Source organism: Dipodomys spectabilis, unplaced genomic scaffold, assembly GCF_019054845.1.
Source record: "Dipodomys spectabilis isolate Male_0828 unplaced genomic scaffold, ASM1905484v1 ptg000043l, whole genome shotgun sequence".
Taxonomy (NCBI): Eukaryota; Metazoa; Chordata; class Mammalia; order Rodentia; family Heteromyidae; genus Dipodomys; species Dipodomys spectabilis.
Genome location: NW_024870720.1, coordinates 35485001 through 35504173, shown reverse-complemented (window position 1 = coordinate 35504173; position 19173 = coordinate 35485001). Strand labels below are relative to the sequence as shown.

The following is a 19173-nucleotide window of genomic DNA, read 5'->3' as shown; positions in this document are numbered from 1 at the left end:
ACAAAAACAAAAACAAAACAGCAGCCCCCGTCGTTCGTTAGCGGCCCCAGCCAGCCACCTCCATCCAGGCAGAAGCGCGGCGGCACCTCCCTGTCACCGGCCGGGCTCGCGGGCTCCGGCACCCCGCGCACGCGTGCGCCGCCGCGGCCCGACGCGCCGCGTCCCCCCGGGCCACCGTAGACAGAGCCAGGCCCCCACGGTCGATTCCGTACGCCGGCAGACGCTGCAGTCGAGCGCGCCACGGCCCCACTCCGGCTCTACACACACATAGACGCGCGCGCGCGGGAAGCCAGCCGCCTTAAATCCGGCGAAGCCACACCCCTTCCTGACGCGGCCACTCCCGCCCACAGAGCCTGGGCAGCCGGGAGTGGACTCCAGGAATCCTCGAAAGGGTGGGAGGGTAGAGAGAGGGAGGGGGTGTCTCTCTAGCCGCACCATCGAACCAGCACTCCTTGTTCTCGATGGTCCCCGCGAGGCCATCCCGGCGCACGCCACTTCCGGTTCCTTTTAAAGCCCCCCCCCCCCACGCTGTGCGGCGGGGGGCGGGCGCGCGCGCCGAAGGTATAAAAGGGAGCGATTGGGCGGAACTGGGAGGGAAAAGGGGGGGTGGGAGGGAGGGGGGGAGTAGCGGCGGAAGGGGGCGGAGGCGGCGCAAAGGGCGCGCTCTGGAATCACGTGACCGGGACGCGCCGTTCTTCCGTCGGCCATTTTAGGTGGTCCGCGGCGGCGCCATTAAAGCGAGGAGGAGGCTAAGAGTGGCCGCCGCTGGTTCTTATTCTTTTTTTTTTTTTTCAGTGCAGCGGGAGCGAGTGGGAGTGCGCGCCGCGTGAGTGGGAGGCGAGGGGGGCAGGCCAAGGGAGCGGCGCCGGAGCCTGTGCAGCCACGCGCGCGCCTTCTCGTTGTGTGCTTCGCGAGGCCGGGCGGGCGCGCGGCGGCGGCGGCGGCGGCGGCGGCGGGGATTACTTTGCTGCTAGTTTCGGTTCGCGGCGGCGGCGGGTGTCGTCTCGGCGGCGGCGGAGGCAGTAGCCAGTATGTCGGAGGAGCAGTTCGGCGGGGACGGGGCGGCGGCGGCGGCAACGGCGGCGGTAGGCGGCTCAGCGGGCGAGCAGGAGGGAGCCATGGTGGCGGCGGCGCCGGGGGCAGCGGCGGCGGCGGCGGGAAGCGGAGCCGGGACCGGGGGCGGCACGGCGACCGGAGGCACGGAAGGCGGCAGCGCCGAGTCGGAGGGGGCGAAGATCGATGCCAGTAAGAACGAGGAGGATGAAGGGTGAGTAAGGGGGGCAGCCCAAGCCCCGCCAGGCCCAACTAGGCTCCCCCCCCTTCCGCACCTTCCCCCCTTCTCTCCGCCATTAGGCCGCCCTCCCCGGCCGGGGTCCTCCCCCCCCTCCACAGCCTTCTTAAACCGGGCTCCCCCAGGGCCTGCATTTCCTCTTTCCCGGGCCTGTGTCGCCCCCCTCCCCCATCACACACGTTTCCACCTTTAGCCGTCACCATGCTGTTCCCGGCCCGCCCTCCTTCCTCCCCGCCCTGGGTCTCCTCCCACCGGCTTAGGCGCCAGGATTTTTTCCCGCCAGCGGAGCTGTCCCTCCCTCCCTCCCCCCCGCCCCCCCTTTTGCCCGTTTTCTAACGTCCCAGGCTTTAAAAACGTTTAACAGATCCACAAAAAGCTTTGGGCTGGGATTACTGAGCTTTTAAACTGGGTGCGTCTCCCTCTTCCGAGATGATGTGATTATATTTATAAGCACTTGCTTTTCGGGGTGGGGGGGGAACGTGTAGATTGTCCGTGCCTCTTCCCCTTCAGGCGAGGAGGTTTGAGCATATTGGATCAGTTTCCCCCTCCTTTTCCTATCTCCCTGAAGCACCCTTCGCTCAGGCCTCACTTTTCTCTCTCCCCCCCCCCCCCCCCCTGGACGTCCTGAGCCTGCCGAAATTTCCCCAGGCTCCTGTGGGTCGTTTGGTCCTACCCGGCGGGCTCCAAGTTCCTAATGTCCCGGACCTGCCCCGGAGCTGGTTCTTCCCTCCGTTTGCTACTGTCTCCCTTCCTAGTCGGCTGCTTTTTCCAACCGCGCACCCTTTTTCGCGCCCTCAGCTCCTAAGATTCTGTACTATTCCTACGCACTGGATTCTTGCTTGCGGTTTGGGGGCAACTTACATTTTTTATGTGCCGTGCGCTGGAGCTTGGTCCTCCTCTCCCCCCCACCCCGGGGTTCTCATTTCCCGCTCTCACTATTACAGGAGACCCATTCTTTTTAATAAAATGGATATATTCCTGTACTGTGTTATGGGATGACTATTTTTTGCAGGTTTTTGAGTACTAACTTGCCTACTCTAGCTGGAATAACTGTTGGATGTAATAATCTAAAGCTGCTTTTGCTTTATTAAATGCAGCTTTTCGGGAGCTGAAAGCTGAATACAGGAGTTAGCAGGAGGGACTAAATCAAGTTCTTGTCCCCATTACTGACTGCTGATCTTAAGTTAACGCTTCTATTCCATTTTATAATGGGGATGTGTTTGTGATTTTTTTTCACTATTACTAGGATAAACGTTTTCGTGATACTTAATAGAATGCCATTTTAACCCAACATTAGAAAGTAACATTTCCTTTTCTGAATGTAAGAGCATAGGATTTATAAGGGGAGTTGGGGTGTATGTTAGAATACATTTTTTTCTAGTCCCACCCCCGGCTGACTCTTGGCAGGCTGTTTTGCCAATTGTACTCACTTTGGGGTAGTGGAGGTGGGATGGGAAATTAACTAATCTTGACCTATATGTGGCTTAAGTTGAGAAAGGAATATGTATATGTTAAGTATTCTGGAATTTAAGCTTTTGCATTTTGGTTTTTGCTTTCTAAATTCTGTTCATTGGGCAGAGGAACCAAAATGATTTAATTGTATAACCATTTGGGGCAAACTTTCTATTATATTTTCCCCAACTTTTCCAATCACAAAGCAACTGCCTTTGTAGTAACTACTGTTGAATTGAAGTGTAAATGAATTAGTTTTTAACCCTAACAATGTCAAAAACTAAAACTAGAATTTTGATTGGTTGCTGTACCGGTTGTTAATTCCCTAGCCATTCAAACTCCTCCCCTCGACACACTGAAGCAGCGACGGCACAGCGGGAAGAATGGTAAAACTTTTAAATTTTATTTCTGTATTATAAAGGTCTCAGTAGTAATAATATGGACAAGCTTTGTGTTGTTTGCCCATTGATCCCCAGGAAATTCTATGCATTAATACAGTAAGTTATCTTGTGCCTGGGATATAAAAACCTTTTGAGGTATCCTGAATGATCTTTGGGCAAAACTGATGCTATTACTTGTTGTTTGGTCTGTGGTAATGCATGTTATCACAGCTTGACTAACTTAAATGTAGTTAGTGTAATACTGATTTTTATATATGGGCAAGGAAAAATGTACTATGATTTCATTTATTTTGAAATAAGATTATTTTTGAAATTATGGTTTTAAGGCCAGATATGAAGACTTTATGTAATGTGTATGTTTAAAATGTCTTGCATGTTTTACCAAAATATTCTGGAGCTGTCAAAAGTAACAGTTCTTAAAAGTAGCATTGTGTGCATTACACAAACATGCTTATCTTTCACTAACAGTACTTGTAAATATACTTCCTATAATCAGTGAATATGTTCTATTCAGAAGTGGGCTTATGTGGCTCCCCACTACAGCTCTTACCAGACTTTTTATTTTCAGTGTGATTTGGCTGGAATGTTAATTACACTTGGTTGACATGTATTCACAATTGCATGACTTCTCTTTGGAGGCTGGTAGGTTGAGTATTCTTTTTATCCCAACTTTACCCTCTAAATGTCTTTCTTCCTTTAAGATCATATTTGAATTATCCCTGTGTTTGTATCTCCACTACTGGAGATTAGATAGTAATTAGCAGATAATTGCTCAGTTTGTGTACTAACTACATCGTATTTTAAAAGCCCATTTGGAATAACATTGAAATTCTGTACACATATACTTAATAGTGTGTTCTCATTCACTGTTCAGTTTTACATTGGAGAAAAAGGCAAAAGAGGACTAAGATGAGAATTTCACATACTAAATACTATTTAAACGAACATTTCCTATTATTTTAGTGACTAGTGGGCCCAGATAGTTTCTGTTTCACTACTAGTCAACAGTGGCATATTAACTATTTGATTTGATTACAAGGATATTTTGGAAATTACATAGTTGTTTCCAGTAAATTGAGTTGACTGTGAAATGAGTTAGTCAATTATACTTGATCTGCTACCAAAAACTGTAATGGGTAGGGCCCTGGGCCTGGGTGCTGACCCTGAGCTTACTTTTGGTCAAGGCCAGTATCCTACCACTTAAGGCAATTCTCCACTTCTGGCTCTTTAGCAGTTAATTGGGCATAAGACTCGGGACTTTCCTTCTCTGAGCTGGCTTCAAACGTTGATTCTTACACTTTAGCCTCCTGAGTGAGTGGCTAGGCTAACAGGTGTGAAAGATGGGTGCCCTGCTAAAACTAATTTTTACAATTTTTTTTAAGGTAAATTTAGGAAAAGTTGACAACTATTAATGAATGTTGAGACCAATTGCTCTCCACTGAAAATAGGTTTAACTGAGTCAAGTTTGCACTTCTGTGATAGTTCTTTGTCTCTCCTCTTCCCTGTCTCTCTCTAGGGTCTTAACTATGTTGCATGGACTCAAGTGATGCGCTTTCCTCTCTGATTAGCAGAGACTTCAGGTGAACATACCTGTAATGATAGCTTGGGTAGTGCTCATTTTTAAAAAAATTTAATATTTGGCTTATGAACTGTTCAAACATCCAGCTCCATTTTGCTGCAGGTACTAGATTTTGGTTTTAGACAGAAACTTCAAGATCCTTAAATCTCTTTCTGTATGTACTTGACATACTGTATTTTTCTTTGTCTCCCTTTTGATACCATAGTTTTGATAGTGTTGATAAATAAAGCTGATTAGTAGTTACAGAATTTTGTTGAACAAATTAAATAGATGATTTTGTATTTCTTTTTACAAATTGGAATGAAAAGATGATAAATTCACCTGGTGCCCCACGGCTCATACCTATAATCATTGCCAATCAGGAGGCTGATGTCTCAGGATAGCTGTTAGAAACCAGCCCATGCAGGGCTGCTGGAAGGTGGCTCAGTGGTAGAGCGCTTGCCTTGCATGCTCGAGGCCCTGGGTTCGATTCCTCAGCACCACATAAGCAGAAAGAGAAAAGCCGGAAGTGGTGCTGTGGCTCAAGTGGTAGAGCGCTAGCCTTGAGCTGAAGAGCTGAGGGACAGTGCCCAGGCCCAGAGTTCAGGCCCCACTACCGGACCAAAAAAAAAAAAAAGAAACCAGCCCATGCAGGAAAATTCATGAGACTAATTGAAACAACACACACCACACACACACACCACACACACACACACACACCACACTTTGGAGACTACCTTTACTATTGAGATCTCCTGTCTTTCTCTGCTCTAGGGGTCTAGTAAGGCTAAGTCACTACAAGAATGCTATTAAATCAGAAATGTGTGTGTGCATGCGTGTGTGTATTAGAGACACAACACACGCAACACACACACCACACACACGCACACACACACCGGAAGTAGAGCTGTGACTCACGTGATAGAGTGCTAGTCTCAGAGACAGTGTTCTGGTCCAGTGTTCAAGACCCATGACTGACACCAAAAAAGGTCACATTTTTCCTAGTTATTTCAAAACAAATTTAGTTGTACTTTTTTTTCCTTTTACATATGAAAGTAAGTTATTTTTCAAGAAAGGCATCCCTATTAGAACTCTACTAGCTATTTCCACAGTTTTGTTATGAGGCTTGAGACTTAACGTGTTCAATAAAACCGATTTATTGTGTCTACCTAACTTTAATGTTTATGACATGAGCCTTAGGGGATTTTTTTGGTTGGCTGGTTCTTACCTGATTCTTCTGTATCAGCTTCCTGAAATGAGCCCTAGGGGTTTGTTTTGGTTGGCTGGTTCTTACCTGATTCTTCTGTGTCAGCTTCCTGAAATGCTAGAAGTACAGTCACCCACCACCACTCATCTTATTCCTAATTTTGTTTATAAACCCCTTCATTTCATTGGAATTTCCCATTTTGCTTTGAGATAGCCATTCTATTTTTGTGCAGTACTGCAGTTCTTTTGGAGTAAATACTTTAAAATTGAGTTATATGTGCTATATAGCAATGTATGTGGGACAGTGGGGTTAAAATTTAAAGAGCAGCTGGGCATCAGTGGCTCATGCCTATAATCCTAGCTGAGATGTGAGGGTTGTGGTTCGAAGCCAGAGAGGGCAGGAAAGTTTGTGAGATTTCTCTCCAATTGACCAGGAGAAAAGCTGGAAGTGGAGTTGTGGCTCAAGTGGTAGAATGCTAGCTTGAACAAAAAAGCTGAAAGACAATGCTCAGGCCCTGAAATTCGAACCCCAGGACAATCACCAAACCAAAACAAAAGCAATGGAAGATTAGAATATTAGCTTTCAGACAATTTTACAAAGTAGGTTTTTATCCCCCTCCTTCCACTCATTGAATTGAGTGGGAAGGAAAATAGTCTCATGCAGCTATAGAACTGTAGTAATGCTTCTCTATGCACAGGATTAGTAGATCTCCTGTGAAGATTAATGTATAAGCCCAAGTAAAAATTTTTTCTGAAGGTTTTGCTATAGGTTATCTCCTGTCTAACTTTAAAAGAATGGGCTGAGGGGGCTGGGAAGGTGGCTCAGTGGTAGAGCGCTTGCCTTGCGTGCCTGAGGCCCTGGGTTCGATTCCTCAGCACCACATAAGCAAAAAGAAAAGTAGGAAGTGGTGCTGTGGCTCAAGTGATAGAGCACTAGCCTTGAGCTGAAGAGCTGAGGGACAGCGCCCAGGCCCAGAGTTCAGGCCCCACGACTGGACCAAAAAGAAAAAAAAAGAATGGGCTGAGACTATATAATCTATACACTAATGCTTCTGGAGCAATTTAAACATGGTTTGCTTTGTAAAAACAATTGATTTTAGAGCAGTCTCATGCCAAATTTACTGGTTTTTTTAATTAATTGAGTTACTATGCGTAGTGGTTTAGACTGAGAGTAGATTAGGTCTCAATGTTAATATTCTTTGGAAACCCCAATTAAAATTTTAGAGTTAAAATTGTAGGAATAATGCCCCAAATCCTGTAATGGTGAACATTTAAGGAAGGAATATTCTATTCTTGCCTGATACAGGTGGCTATGCCTGAAATTAATCTTAGCTACTTGGGGAGGGTAGTGATCAGAAGGGTCTCTATTTTAGTCTACCTGAGGCAAAAAGACTTCACCTCAACCAGTAGTTTGATGCAGTGCTCTGTATATCATCCTAGTTACTTTGGGAGGCGGAGGATTTAATTCAGGCCAGCAGGGGAAAAGTTGTCAAGACCCTATCTGGAGAAAAGGCAGAGTGTGTTAGTGAAGAAGTGTAAGAAAATGGTGGTCCAAGGCAGCCTGGTAGGTAAAAGCCTCTGAGAACCTATCTTGAAGATAATCAGCAAAAGGGGCTAAGATAATGGTTTAAGTGGTGCAGTTACTGCCCAGCAATATAGAAGCCTTGAGTTAAAACTTTGTTTTTGGTTTTATGGTGGCAGGGTTGAAGAAAGCCCAAGATCTACACATTAGACTCCAGAAGCATTACAAATTTTTTCCTGTCGTCTTTCTTTATTAGAAAGTTTGTAATTGGAGATTATCAATGAAATTTTTTTTTCCCATCTGTTAGAATTTCCATCTATTACAAAGTTAAAGTTTGCAATTGGAGAATATCAATGAAAAATTTTTTTGAGGTAAACATGTTTATTGTTAAGCTAGATTATTTATCCTCCCCAGATCTGTGGGTCTCCTAGTGTAAATTGAGTATGTTACTCATGCTGCCTAAGTCATCTGTAACTGCCTTAATATTAAAATATACATCTATTTTACTGTGACTTAAGGTTTATATGAAGTATCAGATTTAGCCTTCAATGAAAATAAAACTCAGGAAAACTTTTTAAAGAATAATTGTCCCAGCTGGGAAGGTGGCTCAGTGGTAGAGAGCTTGCCTTGCATACATGAGGCCCTGGGTTTGATTCCTGTGCACCACATAAGCAGAAAAAGCCGTAAGTGGTGCTATGACTCAAGTGGTAGAATGCTAGCCTTGAGCTGAAGAGCTGAGGGATAGCGCTCAGGCCTAGAGTTCAGGCCCCATGGCCGACAAAAAAAAAGAATAATTGTCCCTTTTTACTTGAAACTGTGCTACATAAAAATTGTGTACATTCACATATTGGAATGATACTTCTGTTGGTCCCAGTTTAATTTGACTTTAATTCTTCATCATCTTAGTAGATAAGCTGTGGAAAGCATGAGATCTGTTTCTGCTACTTTGCTTCTAATGGTGTGGTCTAAGGTAATAGAGTACATTTGCTTCTTTCTTGGCTTGCTGATCTATATGTTGGAAACTCTTGACATCAGAAAGACTGACTACAGTAGTAGCCTGCTTTCATAGCTTTTACATATATCTGGGTGTCCTAAAAGTTGATATTGCCAGTGTTACCTGGTTTACGTCTGTGGAATAAAGGTAAGCATATTTCAGTCTCTCAAGTGTTATGTTAGTATGCTTAGGATGTGTACTTAAGAATATTTGTGGGGACCAGGCACCTGTGGCTCATGCCTGTAATCCTAGCTACTCAGGAGGCTAAGATCTGAGGATCACAGTTCAAAGCCAGTCTGGGCAGGAAAGTCCATGAGACTCCTATATCCAAGTAAACACCAGAAAACCAGAAAGTGGTGCTGTGGCTTAAGGGGTAGAGCGCTCTCCTTGAGCTGAAGAGCTGAGGGATAGTGCCCAGGCCCAGAGTTCAAGCCCCACAACCCACCCCCCCAAAAAAAAAAATTGGGCGTGGGGTAGGGAGGAAAAACTGGGATGAAGTAGCAGTATTTGGCAGTAAGCAAGGTGAATGAATATCTACATTTCAAATCACCAAAAAGCCCAAACAGGAAATTCACATAACCCTTGTTTTAAGTCTTACAGAATTGGAATAAGCAAGAAATCTTGAAAATAATAAAGTTCTAGAATGAATTTCTTGCAGTTTCTGCTTATGTTGAAAAGAAATTTGGCTTGAAACATTGAAAGGTTCTAAAAATTAAGAAAATACTTTCTGATTTCAGCATTCATGTACAAAATGATTTTTAGTAGAAAATTTCATGTGTTGTGATCTTGACTAATCAGAAATTTCTGGGATAAGCGGACACCATTATTTAACTTTAGGTAAATGCGTTTACAAAGTTAGAACACAGGATATTAATGTTTTTTTTATAAGAAGGGAAATGTTTGGTGAATTTTTTTAACTCACTTAATATTTATGTTACAACTCTAGTTATCTTTTATAAAAGTTAGACTTAGTTTCATTTGGGAGAACAGAGGTTTAATATAAAATAATCTTGTGCTGGGTGCCAGTGGCTCACACCTATAATTCTAGCTAGGTAGGAAGCTGAAACCAACCTGTGCAGGAAAGTCCATGAGACTCTTATCTCCAGTTAGCCTCATAAAAAGTGGAACTGTGGCTCAAATCAAAGTAGTAGAGCATTAGCCTTGAGCAAAAAAGGTTAGAGACAGCAACAACAAAAAACAGGGGAGAAATTAGCTATTTAATGGAAAGTAATACTGAAATTTAGATTTTTTTTTGACAAGTGTTTTTGGGCATGGAGCATTTGTTTATTGACACTCAGGTTTTAAGTAGTCGAGAGGTGTTTATAAATGATAGACAAGACCATATTTTGAAAGATTGGGTTATATTTTTTGACTTTGTCAAGTTTTGCAGGACATTTCCAGGAGTATTTCTGTAAATTCTGAAATCACTATTTTTTGTATGATATTGCCTAGTATTGCCTTTCAGTATAGTGATTTAACTTTAAGATACATTCTAAAGAAAAAAGTGCTACTGCTGTTGAGATTTCATTATAATTTTATCATTTGGAGACTTTAAAAGTGGCTTCCTCAGTGGCTTCCTCCTCCTGTAATCCTACCTACTAAGGAGGCTGAGATCTGAGGATTGCAGTTTGAAGCCAGTAGGGGTAAAAAAAAGTTCTGGTAAGAGTCCTATCTCTAATTAACCACTCAGAGACCGGAAGGGAGCTGTGGCTCAAAGTAATACAACTCTAGGATTAAGCAAAAGAGCTCAGGGACAGTGCCCAAGCTCTTGAGTTCAAGCCTCACAACTGACATAAAGAAAAAAAAGAACAGTTGTTATTGTTGCTCCTAGTTCAAAATTGGAAGTAACAATAAAGTTTATAATTTTGTTCTTAAATAAGAGGTCTCAGTGAAGGAAAGTGGGATTTGTTAAGGAAAGTTACTGGTATTAGAATTTGTCCTTGTGCTTCCTAGGTAGCACGCTTATCATTTGAGGTATATCCTCAATATGACACTTAGGAAAGTATCTTTCTTTAAAGCATTTATTGTTGACATACTAGTGTTAAAACTGTAGAACTGAGTAGTAGTCCAGAGAACCATCTTACGTTATTGGGGGGGGGGGGGGGGGGGAGAGGGAACAGGATTATTGGAACACTTTCCCCCAGCCAGCCGCTACCTCATAAGTACTGGCTTTTGGTTATTAAATTATTTTCTCAAAAAGTGACCCATGTGAATACAGCTGTATAATTTTGGAAGCTACATCCAAAGACCCTTAAATTTAAACAAAAGACCTAATTTCCACTCTGCAGGTATTTAAGCATTGGATTTTACATTTTTCCACAATATTTTAAGACTTTAGTATTGAAAATAACACTAAAACCTGTTTATATAAAAGTGTGCTTTTCCCTTTAGTCTTGGAGAGTTAATGAAGCCTATGAAGGAAAAATAAAGTTTGAGTAAATGAAAAAGTTGTTTTGCTATGTTTACATTTTGCTTCTACAAAGTACTAACTTTCATGGAGCAATTAATACATTGGGAACAATACATCAATCAGACTCTGGTGTATTAACCCACTCTAATCCTAATTGCAAAATTCTTGATTGAATAGTCTTTAAAATTTCTTTACTCTTACCAGTGAACTTTTCCTGCTTTTAGATGGTCTTACTAAAAGGTATCCTATAAAGCAACCTAATGTTCTGCGTAGCATTTGAATAGAATGATACACTTGAGTAACTCTACTGGTCATTGACTTTACATTGGTGAAATATCAGTGGTTGTGGAAACAGACTTCTGTTGTTGAGTAGGTATTTTAAATAGGAATAAGGCATTGTCTTCCAAGTACTGAAATATGTAGCTCACACAAGTAGGATTAAGATGCTAAGTAAACTTTGTTAGTAAATACTGGGCATGAAGTCCTTTTTTTTTTTTGGTCTGGTGCCTGTTCTGTGGCTTAAACTCAGTGCCTGAGCACTGTCCCTGAGCTTTTTTGCTCAAGACTAGCACTCTTGCCACTTGAGCCACAGCTTCCCATTCCAGTTTTTTTTTTTTTTTTTTTGTGGTGGTTAATTGAAGATAATAGTCACACAGACTTTCCTGTCCAGGCTGGCTTTGAATTATGATCCTCAGATCTCAGCTTCCTGAGTAGCTACAGTACACTACAGGTGGGAGCCACCAGTACTTGGCTTTTATTTCTTTCTTTTTTTTTTTGTTTTTGTTTTTGGTCCGGTTGTGGGGCCTGAACTCTGGGCCTGAGCACTGTCCCTCAGCTCTTCAGCTCAAGGCTAGTGCCCTACCACTTGAGCCACAGCGCCACTTCCGGCTTTTTTCTTATGTGGTGGTGAGGAATCGAACCCAGGGCCTCAGGCATGCAAGGCAAGCGCTCTACCACTGAGGCACCTTCCCAGCCCTGGCTTTTATTTCTTTTAAAGATCAAATTTTATGTGTGTATGTCGTGGGGCCTGAACTCTGGTCCTGGGCACTATTCCTCAGCTCTTCAGTTCAAGGCTAGAGCTCTACCACTTGAGCCATAGTGCCACTTCTGGGATTTTCTGCTTATATGGTGCTGAGGAATCAAACCCAGGGCCTCATGCATGCAAGTCAAGCATTCTACCACTGAGCTACCTTCCCAGCCCATTAAAGATCATCAGATTATTTAAATTTAGCTACTATATAGACTATTTTTGTTGCTACTTGGCGACTTAGTACTTCTCACAAGTTTTATTTACTCAGTAAAATTAGCCTTCAATGCACCATAGTTAGTGTGGACTGACAGTTGGTATTGCACTTTAAGATAGTATCCAGTTTATCCATAAGTAAGATAAAGACTTTATGCTTTTAGAGCTTGCTGTGAGTACTAAATAAAAATGGAGTAGATTTGATAATGTCTTGTAAAGATGGAGAATTGATGTTTTCGTTGTGTATTTGTTTTTCTGGTTATCCTTTCTAAGAGCAGAAGAAAAAGTTAGTGCTTTTGTGTTGCCAATACGTGTTTCAAAGAAGAGCGTTTTTTTTTAAGTTGTAGCTTAGCAACTATTTGTACTCGATGTCAAATTGAAAAGTTTAGAGTTGTCTACTTTCAGTACAAAATTTAATAGGGTATTTGATTAAGATAGGTGTGATATTTTGTAGGAAAGTATGTAAAATACAATGAGGGATTAGAGAAGGTAGGCTATACTTAAAGGTGGACTACTTGTCTTATTAAATAAAGGTACTGGATAGTTTTTTTGTTGTTGTTGCTTATGTGCATGTATGTGTGGTACTGAGGCTTGAACTTCGTTGCACTTGCTAGGCAGTTGCTTGACCACTTGAGCCATTCTTCCTCGCTTTAGCACTTTTTGCCTTTTCAGATAATGTGTCTTTCTGCTTGAGCTGTCCTTGACTTTGATACTCTATACTGGGGTACTGGGGTGACAGGCAGAATCAACCTCACCCAACTTTTTTGTTTCGGGATCCTAATAGCCTTTGAACCTCCATCCTAATATTTGCCTTCTGAGTAGTAGGAGTTAATGTGTGAGCTACTGAGCCCAGCTCAGTATTATTGTATGGAATATGTAGAAATTATAGTTGATCAGAGGAAATGATATTCCCGGGAAAATGAGGTTTGTTGAGGAAAGATATATCTTCAGTTACCCCTTTTAGCTATAAGGCAGGCTAAATTTTAACTGACTAATGATGATGGGAAGTTGTTTTTAGAGAATATTGAGTCAGTAGCTTAATTGGTATACAGATCAAACATTTCAAATATTTAAGATTAACTTCCTATCTCAAAAATAGATAAAAATATAATTAAATACACCTTATTCTAGGTGTTTATATTTCTTTGTTTTTTGTTTACTAATTTTAAGTATACTTCCCAGTGTTACATGTTCATAAAATCAAAACAAATTCTCTTTTAATATTTGATGAACAATCAAAAACAATTTCTTGTCATTCGAGTTTGTTTTCTAAAAATAGGGCTTTTAGCTGGGTGCTGGAAGCTCACACCTGTAATCCTAGCAACTCAGGAAGCTGAGATCTGAGGATTATGGTTCAAAGCCAGACAGGAACATTTTTACCTCATTTAACCACCAATAAGCCAGAAGTGCAGCTGTGGTCCAAGCGTTAGAGCAGTAGCCTTGAGCCAGAAAGCTCAGGAATATTGCCCAGACCCTGAGTCAAGCCCCAGGACTGGCACAAAAATAAAACATTAATAAAGTTTTTATTATAGTTTTATTCCATTTAGGTTGAAATACTTAGTTTTGTTATTGATGGGAAATTTTATTATAAATGATGATGCAGTAAATAGCAGCTAAACATCTTTCCTGAAACTTGATACATACCTAAGCAAAAAGTAATTATTTTATAGTACCATTTATCATCATTTTTTTAAAAAGTGATGTTCTTCATCAAATGTTGACAATATACTCTGGACCTTTGGGTTAAAAAATGACAGACTTATAAAGTACATGTAAATAAGAGTTGCACAGGATGATGACTTTTTTATTGAAAGAAATGCATATTGAGAAAATCTCAAATTCCTTAGGAATTGGCAAAAAAACATTTAGAATACCTACACAAAATTATGGATGTTAGATTATGTTCACTGGGTTGTATAGTACCAAAAACAGTTATAAATATTACAAAACTTTAACGCTTATAAATTTTAATCAGAAAATTAAGCACATAAATGACCCAGCTGTAGAATACATTTGAAAGTTGGAAACTTAACCCTAAGTAAATACACTATGTAGATAAGACAGAATGCTTTTGCATTAAAACCTTTGTCATTAGAGTTAAACAAATCTGGTAAAATAGTAAAATCAGAAATTCCTCAGTTAATCTGACATATTTGAGGCTAAGAAGAAAGCCCTACTTCTAGGGACAATTGGCCTCTTGTTGCAAGAGTAGAATGTAGTGGCAGTTGTCTTGAGCCCACAAGATAGAGATGTTTTATATGAAAAGCTTTGTTTTAATTTCTTCATGCATCTGGAAGTTGGTGCCATGTTTTTCCTATCTCTACTCATGACCCACTCCTCAATTTGAGCAATCAATTATATCCCATGGTAAAAATTTCATAACACATTCTGGCAGGTCAAGAATTGTAAATGAAACAGGCAGTTTTTCCCCCCTTGGTATTATGAAGAAGCAGGTGGAAAAAGGATCACAGAGCTGATGCCAGGACTGAACATCCTGGCATTTTTCTGTAATGTTGACTTAACCTTAAGTTTCTTTTATTTATTTTTTTGGTTGGTTGTTTCCCACTTAACCGCCTGTCACTTATAGCACTACAGATTTAAATATTTTATTACTGGCCAACCAAGGTTCTCCTGTAAGTAAGCCTTAAGCTCATGAATTGTGCTTTAGTGGGTAATTATCACCAAGTACATATGATTATTTTTGTCTTTAAGTATTTTGGGTTCTTAGGAGACAAAAAATTTTGTTCTAATAGCTCTGTTAATGGGAGAACTACTTAAAAAAACTAGAAAAGGAGCTTCAGTATAGACAGAATACTGATTATCAATGGAGTTGACTTCTGCATATGACCTTGGCCAGTTTAATGAACATTTGACAAATATGAAAAGAAAAAAAAATTAAGTGGAGGAAATTTGAGGCTATAGTCTGTCTTTGGTACTTAAGAAAAACTGTATTTAGCATTTTTCTTGGGACATACATGTATTTATCTTTTTTTAAAGCAAGTTGAAAGAACTACTTTGCTGTTTGCTCACCATTATAGTACTTAGGAGCAGCAGTGATGTAAAGCTTTTGGAACAGGTTTTTGATGTGTGCCTAATAGGAAGAATGACATTTAAATATTCTGCCTAGTAATATTGCATTTTGGAAAAGATGTGCTGTTGATATAGATAAATAAGGAAAAGTTTTATTTTCTTTTTAGCATTTTAATACTGCCTTTTGTCTTTACAGGAAAATGTTTATAGGAGGCCTTAGCTGGGACACTACAAAGAAAGATCTGAAGGACTACTTTTCCAAATTTGGTGAAGTTGTAGACTGCACTCTGAAGTTAGATCCTATCACAGGGCGATCAAGGGGTTTTGGCTTTGTGCTATTTAAAGAATCCGAGAGTGTAGATAAGGTAGTGTGTTACATATTCTGATGAGCTAATATAAAATTATGAAACATGGTTAGCTTGATGTAATGAATTTGTACACTATTTCCTATTACAAGTCCAAGAAGGAAGAGGTATATTTTTGTCAATATATTTTATGATGGAAAGGGCAGATTTAGTTAGTACTTTCTGTATGTTGGGCTTTATTTAAAAAATACTCAGATTTGGCTGGGTTATGCCAAGGGCACACATATGCAACGGATATTTAAATGCTTAATTAAAAATATGTGCAGTGACAAGTTAATAGATACAAGTTTTGATAGGCAACCAACTTTTAATTAAAGCAATATTTTGATTCTGGGGAAGTAGCAACTAAGTGACCAGGTTTTGTGTATGTTATTATCTATGAAAAGAGATGTTTTCCTTGTAAATGGTTAAATTTGTATGGTTCTTCCCCTGTCCTAACTCTTACTGACCTTGAGATTTAAATACTTGCATATGTTAGCTGGTCTCATATCACCACATAATGAGAGTTTAATCTTGACCTAGCCCATCATATACCTAACTTAGCTGTCTTTAATTAACCATAATTACTTTACACGTAAGTTGTTTTTGGAATGTTAGTTAAGTTATACATATTTAAAATGAAATACTTAATTTCTTTAGGTCATGGATCAGAAAGAACATAAATTGAACGGGAAAGTGATTGATCCTAAAAGGGCCAAAGCCATGAAAACAAAAGAGCCCGTTAAAAAAATTTTTGTTGGTGGCCTTTCTCCAGATACACCTGAAGAGAAAATAAGAGAGTACTTTGGTGGCTTTGGTGAGGTATGTTGTAATTTGACCCAAGTTTAAATTGATGTGAATGTGATTAAACATTTAAGTGGAATCAAAGTCACTGGTTTTTCAAAGCTTTTTAAAGGAAGGGCAGATTAAGTTTGCGATTTGTTTTGGAGTAAAGATATTGAGAATACAGTGAGCAGGTCTATGAAAGTTAAATGTAACATTTTTTACTTTTCAAGGACCTGTAACAGGTGGTGTTGTAGTGTACTAGTTAAACCAAGTTGAACGAGTCAAACATTCTTTTTTTTTTTTTTTTTGAATAAGAGTCAGGGTCTTGCTATGTCTCATGCTGGCCTTGAATTCTAGGGTTTAACTGATTTTCTTGCCTCTGCTTTCCACGTACCTAGGACTGTGCCTTTTGTATCTGGCACAAACATTCTTAACCTCAAGAAGTCCAGATTGGATTTCCTGTAATACAGGAAGAAACATTGAGAACAGGAAAGCAGTGTATGAAGTGTAAGATGTTGGGCAGAGGATGGTAAGAAAAGTAATAGAGGAGATGAATATGATTAAAAGTATGCTCGATTCTTGTATGGAAATATCAAGACAAATCCTCTGACTATATACAGTTTAGGCTACTAGGAAAGAGTAGCATGCAAACCTTCATTTAAACAGACTGAAGTTCAGATTTATTTTTTATTTTTTGGGTCCAGTCGTGGGGCGTGAACTCTGGGCCTGGGCGCTGTCCCTCAGCTCTTCAGCTCAAGGCTAGCGCTCTACAACTTGAGCCACAGTGCCACTTCCGGTTTTTTTTTTTTTTTTGCTTATGTGGTGCTGAACAATCGAACCCAGGGCCTCAGGCATGCAAGGCAAACGCTCTACCACTGAGCCACCTTCCCAGCCCTGAAGTTCAGATTTAATAAGACTTGTAGTTTAGTGAAATAGTGAGATAGAGGTTCCTTGTAGGATTTAGTGGATAGAAGTTAAGCTGGTAAATTCTGGTTTTGGGCCCTAGGTCCAGCTTTAATAATCTTTTATTTGATTCCTACTTGTTAGTATTTAGGAATTAAAATAACACCCATAAGAATCTGGGAATGTATCTTTTTTTTTTTTTTTTTTTTTTTTTTTTGGGTCCAGTCGTGGGGACTGAACTCTGGGCCTGGGCACTGTCCCTCAGCTCTTCAGCTCAAAGCTTGCTCTACCACTTGAGCCACAGTGCCACTTCCGGCTTTTTTTCTTTTTACTTATGTGGTGCTGAGGAATCGAACCAAGGGCCTCATGCATGCAAGGCAAGCACTCTACCACTGAGCCACCTTCCCAGCCCTGGGAATGTATCTTAAGTGCTTGCAAGAGCGGATAACATGGAGACTGCCACTACTTTCCTTCATGGTAATAGCCATACTAAGATGGAATAGGATCTTGTGCCTTTGGTTGGGTTTGTGCTTTTCCACTTTTAGTTTGGCCCACTCCACTGCTGTTGCTCCAAAATGCAGACATTTTTCTCTTCATTCTCCACAGCAACCTGAGATTGTGGTCCTTTCATAGCAAATGTCAGTACTTAGGTAAAGCTTGTTTTGTGATTAGATGTGAACACAGTGGGTGTTTGAATAAGAAAAGAACCTCTCAAAAGGTTTTGAGTGGATGTTTGAATAAGAAAAGATCCTCTTAAAAGGTTTAGAATAGCTGCCTGACTCACACCTCTAATCCTACCTGCTAAGAGGCTGAGATCTGAAGATCATGGTTTGAAGCCATCCTGGGCAGCAAAGGCCTTGACTAATCTTCAATAAACAGAGAAAAAGCTGAAAGTGGCGCTGTGGCTTTCTGTGGCTCAAGTGGTAGAGTGATAGCCTTGATCACCAAGAGGCTCGGGGATACACCCAGGCCAAGTTCAAGCCTCAGACAGGCAAAAAAAAAAAATGTTTAGAATAAACAGACATTTTAGAAGCATTTAATGGCCAAATGTGATATTTTCTTTATGCATTTTCCCTTTGGTAACTTAAATTTGTGTTATTAATGTTAATAAAATGTAAACTTAGGATACTAAATTTTTTTCGTAACAGGTGGAATCAATAGAGCTCCCCATGGACAACAAGACCAATAAGAGGCGTGGGTTCTGCTTTATTACTTTTAAAGAAGAAGAACCAGTGAAGAAGATAATGGAAAAGAAATACCACAATGTCGGTCTTAGTAAAGTAAGTTAAGCATCCATTGACTGGGAAAGAAATTATTGTGTAGTACTTAGAACAGATGTGTAAGTTGGTTGGAGGCCTGGCTTAGTTGGTAGAGCTAGAGTCCCAGTGTTGGACCTAGAAAAGATGTTTGTTGAAGTTGGTAGAAAAAAAAGTTGAGGTTTAGACAAGGCATTCTCTGGCTTTCAGTTTGCATGCTTATGCATCTCATTGACTCCTTATTGAAGTTGTTCATCACCATTGTTTTGCTTTTACTGAAGTGGACTCATTTGTTAACACTATTTTTTATCAGAGAAATTATTTAGTACCTGGCAAGTAGAAGGAAGTAATAAAATATCTCTCACATATTTTTCTCTGATATTAGCAGATGTGATTTCCTCTTAGTAGTAATGATTGATTTAATTGGTACACTTACTTGTAGCCAAGGCCAAATTAGCCAATTTCTATTTGAACAGCATTGGCTATTCTGATTAATATTAAAAACTTGTGAGCAACTTTATTTTTTGAGTTGATTTAATAACATAATTCTTTATCTTTTAGTGTGAAATAAAAGTAGCCATGTCGAAGGAACAGTATCAGCAACAGCAGCAGTGGGGATCTAGAGGAGGATTTGCAGGACGAGCTCGTGGAAGAGGTGGTGGTAAGCTATAGCCTAAGTTTACTCTCTCTCAAGCTTTTCTGCTTTTTAATTATCCTGAAGTAAAGATCTTTGCTGATCTGACTTTAGTGAACCTATTAATGTGCTGCAGGCCCCAG

The 19173-nt window shown here is 40.6% G+C and overlaps 1 protein-coding gene across 4 annotated transcripts in view; it reads left to right on the top strand.

The window, feature by feature from the left end:
• The first annotated feature begins 634 nt into the window (after positions 1-634).
• The window catches only part of Hnrnpd (heterogeneous nuclear ribonucleoprotein D), a 20949-nt gene continuing 2410 nt past the window's right edge, over positions 635-19173 (top strand). Inside the window, exons 1-7 of one of the 4 annotated variants that reach the window (XM_042677990.1) lie at positions 635-1267; positions 3073-3129; positions 15304-15472; positions 16112-16273; positions 18289-18420; positions 18958-19057; positions 19167-19173. The exon at positions 19167-19173 is cut by the window's right edge and continues 140 nt beyond it. In XM_042677990.1, the coding sequence (XP_042533924.1) occupies positions 1032-1267; positions 3073-3129; positions 15304-15472; positions 16112-16273; positions 18289-18420; positions 18958-19057; positions 19167-19173 (863 nt within the window). In that variant the 5' untranslated portion in view covers positions 635-1031. The remainder of the gene's footprint in view (positions 1268-3072; positions 3130-15303; positions 15473-16111; positions 16274-18288; positions 18421-18957; positions 19058-19166) is intronic. The other 3 variants (XM_042677991.1, XM_042677992.1, XM_042677993.1) reach the window with 3 other exon arrangements.